This window comes from Myotis davidii, unplaced genomic scaffold, assembly GCF_000327345.1.
Source record: "Myotis davidii unplaced genomic scaffold, ASM32734v1 scaffold325, whole genome shotgun sequence".
NCBI classification, from domain to species: Eukaryota; Metazoa; Chordata; class Mammalia; order Chiroptera; family Vespertilionidae; genus Myotis; species Myotis davidii.
In genome coordinates, this window is record NW_006296057.1 from 208712 (window position 1) to 216093 (window position 7382).

A 7382-nucleotide genomic window follows, 5' to 3' on the forward strand; every position below is an offset into this window, starting at 1 on the left:
TGTGCAGGAGGCAGCTGATCAATGATTCTTAATTTTTTTTAATCTTAATATTTTCAAGCAAACTTTTTAATAGCAAATTTCTAAAAGAATGATTACAAAACATTCATTTTGCAAGCTAGATGCCAACAATCATGGCAATCAATGTTCCATTGTTACTAATTTTATTATCAGTGTATCTACCTGACTCCATAGGAAAGGCAGGCCAAATGTGAGGTACAGGCAGTATACTGAAGTGCAAAGGACATGAAAAGGTAGTTCACAGAAAAAAGAAATACACTGACCAACAAATATATAAAGAGAACTCAATTTCATGCATAAATAAATGAAAATTGAAACAAAATAGTAATTTTTACCGATTACACTAGCAAACATGGAAAAGATGGGTAATGCTTGCTGTCAGTGAGTGCAGTGAAAACAGGCACTCCCATATATCCAGTCTAGGACTAAAAAATGCAACAATCTTTCTGGAAGGCAATTAGGCAATCTCACATTTTACGTTTATGACCCATTGCAAAAAATGTATCTTAAGGTATACTCATATAACTTTGCATAAAATGTATGCAAATGTTTCCATGCCAGCATTATTTATAACTCCTCCAGTCTATTCATTACAAGGCTGTATTACAGCCATACAATGTAATACAATGTAGTGATTTTAAAATAATGAGGGAGGTAGATCAACCAAGATGGCGGCATAGGTTAACGCCGGAGTTTGCTGCCTCGAACAACCACTTCAAAAGTGAAACTAAAAGACGGAACGGACATCACCCAGACCCACAGGAACGCTGGCTGAGTGGAAGTCCTACAACTAGGAGGAAAGAGTAACGCATACGGACACTCAGAGGAGGCGCAGTGCTGAAGTCAAACACTGTGGTGCGGAGTGCGCGGAGCGGGCGGCGGCGGAGGGCGCGGTTGGCGTTTTCAATCGGGAGGGAGTCGCAGACTCTGAGCTCCAGATCCGGGCGAGTCTTTAGGGGCACAGACTCAAACGGGAGAAGCAGGACCGACTGGTTTCGGTCGGAACTCAAGGGCAGCTTTCTCTCCGAGGTTTGCAGCGGTTGCTGGGACTCAGAGAGGCAGAGCCCCCGGGACAGGACGTTTATGACCCATTGCAAAAAATGTATCTTAAGGTATACTCATATAACTTTGCATAAAATGTATGCAAATGTTTCCATGCCAGCATTATTTATAACTCCTCCAGTCTATTCATTACAAGGCTGTATTACAGCCATACAATGTAATACAATGTAGTGATTTTAAAATAATGAGGGAGCCGTTATAAGAGCTGATGTGAACATCCAAGAGAGACTGTTAGGTGAAAAACAAAAAAGCCGTGGACAGCATACTAACATGAATCCCACATTAGGTTTTCCACAATAGTAAAGCCAAATTAGGATTACAGGATTATTGTGAAAATTCAGTGACAATGTTGGTGACATCTGTCAAGAATTCAAAAAAGTACAAAGCAAGCACTCAATAAATGTAAGAGTAGCTCTGTCTGGAAAGAGGACAAAAAAGTCGGGCATTTTTACTTCCATCTTATTCTTTTTTTTTTTTACCTAAACATTTGTTTTGTGAATTAAAATTGTTTAAATAAACAAATAAGAAAATGAATGCAAGCTTTTACATCTTTAGTGATAAAATGATCTCTTCATTTGTTTTATCTCTTGTTTATATGTCTTTATTTTTTATTGTTTTATTATTGTTTAAAGTATTACATATGTCTCCTTGTTCATATCTTTAAATTACCACTGGATTATGTGCCCCATTAGGCCGAGTGACTTGTTTTGTACACAATAGGTACTTAATTGAATCTAATTTCTTACCAAATTAGTATATTTATGGCCCTAAGTGGGGAAGAAATTATTATACTCTTGTAAGTAAACTGCTAAATAAATATTTACTTGGATGAGTTCCATTAATATATTTAGCTGAATCATATATATATATATATATATGCATATATATATATAATTTTTTGTTGTGTAGATGAGTAATATAAGAAATCTTATTTGATTTTATACTTACAGCTTCCAGACTGTCTTTTTTCATGTTCAATGAATCTAGCTGCTGCTGAAGTGTATCTAATTCCTAAAAAGAAGAAAAAAAGCAAATACATATGTCAGTTACATTAAGAATAAACTTGGCCCTTGCTGGTGTGGCTCAGTTGGTTGGAGTGTCATCCCGTGCACCAGGTCACAGGTTCGATCACAGGTCAGAGCACATACCCAGGTTGCAGCTCCATCCCTGGTCAGAACGCATGCAGGAGACAACCATCGATATTTCTGTTTCTCTGTCTGTCTCTCTCTCCCTCTCCCTTCCTTTCTCTAAAAATCAATAAAATGGAAAGAAAAAAAAATAACACACCAGAATAAATTTTTGTTTCTCAATAATTTAAATATATATGTGACAAAGTAAATTTTGTAAACATCTTCAAAACTTATCTTGTAATTTGACTAGAATTTACTAGTATTCACTGCTATTTTCGCCAATTTTTTCATTATTTCTAAAAACTTTGCCATGATCCACCTCTAAAAATACTTTATGCCCTGTCTGGGTGGCTCAGTTGGTTGGAGCATCATCCCATACACTAAAAGGTTGCAGGTTTGATTCCGGTTGCAGGGCACACATGTAGGCTGTGGGTTCGATCCCCAGTCCAGGCATATGGGAAGCAACCGATTGATGTTTCTCTCCCCCTCTATATTTCTCTCTCTCTCTCCCTAAAAAATCAATGGAAACATATCCTTAAGTAAAGATTAAAAAAAACACAACTCCATAAGCCTGTTGAAGGTAGCCTATCCTTTTCACACTAAATCATCACATCACTGTAATCATCAAGTTTGAAAAGCCTTCAAACTCATTCTGACATTGTTTAAAGTTATAATTTTTAATTTTGATTTTTTTAAACCATGTTTTCATTTTTTTTGCCTAATTCCTTTTTAAATTTAATTGATTTATTTTTTAAAATTTTATTTTATTGTAGCAAGAAGACTTAAGATGTCCCTAATTTCTTTTAGGGCCCAGACCTACAGCAATTTACATAACTCAACACCTTTAAGGGGAAAAAAAACCCTTAAACTGATTATTACTCATTTGAGAACCTCTATGCAGGATTAATTACATTTTGACATTTCTGTAATACCCTTTTTTCAATGTCTCATTGTGTCTTATAAATCCTGTCTAAAATAAAAGTTACATTAAACGGTCAATGAAGGAATCTAATGAACAAAATAAAATGAAGAACAAAATGGAACCAGAATCATGGGTACATGGAATAGACTGGAGGGTGCCAGAAGGGAGAGGGTGGAGGTGACCGGATAAAGAAGGAAAAGGGAGCCAGGTCGGTATGTTTCAGTGGTTGAGCATCAACCTATGAACCAGGAGGTCACGGTTTGATTCCTGATTGTGGCATATGCTGGGTTGGGGGCTCAATCCTCAGTGTGGGGCATGCAGGAGGCAGCCCATCAATGATTCTCTCTCATCATTGATGTTTCTATTTCTCTCTCCTCCCTTCTTCTCTGAATTCAATAAAAATATACTTTTTTTTAAAAGACGGTAAAGGGTTTAGCTAAAGAACACATATGCATAACCCATGGACACTAACAATAGTGTGGTGAAGGCCACGGGAAGGGGAGGTGGGGTGGGTAGAGGTAGGTAAAGGGGGAAAATGGGGGACATCTGCAATAGTGTCAACATTAAATATTTTTAATAAAAAAATGTGAGGTTTATTAGGCAGGAAGAAAAGAATGTAAATATTCATTTCATGTGGCTCAGATATATTAGGCCTTTTAATGTTGCTATTAAAAGTTGATTAAAAGTAAGTGTTTTCATATGTCTTTATGACATTCAAAAATGAAGGATGCATAGAACTGAACAAATAATATAGTAAAAGCTAGGTCATCATGTAGCATAAGAATAAATTTTTCTAAAGCAGTGCGTCTCAAATTTTAAATATCCTGTGAATCATCAGGGGACCTTGTTAAAGACAGAGCAGTAAGTCTAGTCAAGCTCTCAGGGGATGCCGATGCTGCCCCTAGTGGCAAGACTGCTGCATGCCTGTCCCGAAGGGGTCATTAGCATTACCTGTAGTAATTTCTCATTTGTGGTTTTCATGTCTATGTACTTGACTTGTTTTTCAGGAGACATATTTTTTATAATGCCATCTGCTGCTTGTTTTTCCTGTTCAATTTCTTCTTCTACACTTCTAATTTGTCTCTCCTTCCTGAAACCAAAAGTATGCAATATTCCTTACTATCCTGAGGACAAAACCATTACTGTTACTCAGGTCCTGGTCTCAATTAAAAAGGGCACGTAAATGTATTCAATCATAATTGTGGATCTAAAAGTTCTTATAAACATACAAATAATCCTATTTGACCTGTACAAAACTTGGCCCCCCTCAGCACAGACTTACTTTGTCTTTTTCTTCTTAACCCCCAAATGCTTCTATTTGCTTACTCTCCATTTTACTTACATTCTTATAAGAAACACAAAAATCATTGCAGAAAATCATTAAAGCCTTCAACATGAGGATGTATTTATAATTTTTGCTATCATACCTTCAAGACAAATAAGATAGTTGCATTTTAGAAGAGTTGTTTTCAAACATTTAATAGCTACAGAATTCTTTGACCAAATGAAATACTGTATGGAAGTTTACCATGTAAATCACATAAAGTAGCACAGCTCTGACTAAACTTGGAGTAGAGAGAGCTTATAGTGCAATGTGATTTTTAAAAATCACAGCTTTAGATTAATATGTTTTGCTTAAATTCCCTTTTATCCACTGCTTTAACTAAAACTGGTATTCCACAAATTATCAGCAATATTTTAGCACTGCAACGTAATAATTTCCAAAATCACAAAACAAAAACATTAAAAGTACAACCATATTTAAGTAGTAGTAGTGAATTAATTACAAACAATAATATTTATCATATAACCACAAGAAATACCAGTGATGTGCCAGTTATTACCCTATGCAAGGTCAATTATCATTAGTATAGAGAAACATTTTGAAAAGAATAAAAAGGTAAGATGCTAGTTATCATGTAAATATTTCAAGATTTACATATAAAAATTTTTCTTAAAGATAAATTTTCATCCCAACGCAATAAATTTATATTTTAAGTTTCAAGATGATTATTCTACTATTTAAACTCTTTTACAAGTAGATAACCAACTTCTACAGTTTTCACAATCACTAGCTAAGTCCTCGATAGTCACATATCGGTGACCTTCACACTCTTTACACACTCATACTCCATTAGCATAAGATAACCTAAACTCAGAAATCTTCCTGTAAAGATATCATAATAATCAAATAAATGATGAACATAATGAAACAGACTGCCTGGAATTTTTATTTATTTTTGTCTCACTCTAGGGCAAGGAGTGATGTCTTTCTTTACTTTGAACCTCAATTCAAATATACAAGTATGTTTACTATTGCTACCATTTATATGGGTCTATGCAGGGGTGGGCAAACTTTTTGACTCAAGGGCCACAATGGGTTCTTAAACTGGACCGGAGGGCCGGAACAAAAGCATGGATGGAGTGTTTGTGTGAACTAATATAAATTCAAAGTAAACATCATTACATAAAAGGGTACGGTCTTTTTTTTTTTTTTTTTAGTTTTATTCATTTCAAACAGGCCGATCCGGCCCGCGGGCCTTAGTTTGCCCACGGCTGGCTATGGGCTCATAGAACTTTCAAGCAGAAAAGGTTATCTATTTCAGTCTTTTTGTTTCATAGATTGAGGAGATACTGAGCCCTAGAGGAGTTAATCGTCCGGAACAAACTAATTCTGAACTCCATGATTACTTGCCTCTTAACCATGTTTCTTTGTGACATGTCTCAGTGTAGTTAGATGGAAACTAATGTTGTACAGTATTCCATTTTACAGAGAAGTTAACAGCAAAAGGCAGGTAACCGATTTTCTCAAGGCCACATAATGGTCAAGTGTCAAGTGTTTTGATACTAGCACTTGGCTCCGGTTATAACTTGGCAGTAAATCACCAATGATGGTGTCATAAAAATGAGTATATAAAGTTTAAACTCAGTGGAGTACTAAATTTGGTGGTATCTTTTCATCTTGTATCTTTCTAAACACAAAATACCTTCAAGAATAACACTTAAGCCAAAACCGGTTTGGCTCAGTGGTGGAGCGTCGGCCTGCGGACTGAAGGGTCCCAGGTTCGATTCCGGTCAAGGGCATGTACCTGGGTTGCGGGCACATCCCCAGTGGGGAGTGTGCAGGAGGCAGCTGATCGATGTTTCTCTCTCATCGATGTTTCTAACTCTCTATCTCTCTCCTTTCCTCTCTGTAAAAACTCAATAAAATATATTTAAAAAAAAAAAAAAAGAATAACACTTAAATCACTTTAGCATTCTCAAATTTACATACTTTAACTCATAAAGTAAATTTGTTAATATTTAACTTTTATGAGTAATTAAACATAAAGATTATGGAAACCACCTTACTTGTTACATTAAAGAAGTCAAAGATGACTTTAAGAAATTATTCTTCTAGTCAATCTTTTGCTAAGGAAGTCTAGTGGTTTTTTTTAAATCACCTGCTCACTGGGTACAAAGGTTAAAACAAAGTGAAATGCAATCATCTGACATAGCTTTCTTTTTAATGGTGAAGAAACAGAATAGATTCCTTAGCACACCAGTCTCAGAGACAAAAAAAAGTAAAGGTAAGATCTTATATATTTACAGGTTTGGTGGTTGTTGCTGAATTTTTAAAAAGTCATATTTGTTTGTTAAATTTGTACAAAAAAAATTATGCCTTTGCTAAATGATGAAAGAGCAGAGAATATGATATTTTCACACACTCTATAGATATTAACCTTAGACTAGCCAAAAAATAGTTCCCAAATAAAGTTATAATATAATAAAAAGTAATTATTTTTCTTTTTAAAAAAAGGTTTCATCTATTCAAATTTATATGACCTTTTTATTTTGAAAAATGTTAATTACACAACATTTTGAGGTGACATTAACTTAAAAATAAATCTGTAAAACAAAAAATTATTGGCTACCCGTAGATAACTGTTGAAATTGGGTGATGACTATTCTCCTTATTTAGAAGTTTTTCTTGAAGTTTTCCATTACAAGTTTTTAAACTGGAGGGGAAAAAAATCTATAAAATGGTTAATTGTAAGAGTGAAATTAATTGTGAATTATTAACATTTTACTTCAAAATACATTGATTTTTGGCATAAATATCTAAAATATTTAATGGCAAACTATAAATACCTTTAACAAGACCAAAATAATTGCAGCATATTTTTACTTCATAGTATATAACAGTCAGATATAGCAAATCAAAAACTCCTAAGAAACTTGTACTTAAAAACTACATAAGAACAACACTC

At 34.6% G+C, this 7382-nt stretch overlaps 2 protein-coding genes across 8 annotated transcripts in view; one reads left to right on the forward strand and one right to left on the reverse strand.

Annotated features, from left to right (window-relative positions):
* Window positions 1–7382, reverse strand: part of IFT74 (intraflagellar transport 74) — an 84191-nt gene that overhangs the window by 47485 nt on the left and 29324 nt on the right. For 4 of the 6 annotated variants that reach the window (XM_015568659.1, XM_006770992.2, XM_006770990.2 and 1 more), the window contains 2 exons: window positions 4084–4222; window positions 2029–2091 (listed from right to left, as the gene is read on the reverse strand). In XM_015568659.1, the coding sequence (XP_015424145.1) occupies window positions 2029–2091; window positions 4084–4222 (202 nt within the window). The remainder of the gene's footprint in view (window positions 1–2028; window positions 2092–4083; window positions 4223–7382) is intronic. The other 2 variants (XM_015568660.1, XM_006770993.2) reach the window with 1 other exon arrangement.
* LRRC19 (leucine rich repeat containing 19) overlaps window positions 6587–7382 on the forward strand; it is an 8700-nt gene continuing 7904 nt past the window's right edge. For both annotated transcript variants that reach the window (XM_015568661.1, XM_006770989.2), the window contains exon 1: window positions 6587–6701. The gene's annotated coding sequence lies outside the window, so the exon portion shown is untranslated. The remainder of the gene's footprint in view (window positions 6702–7382) is intronic.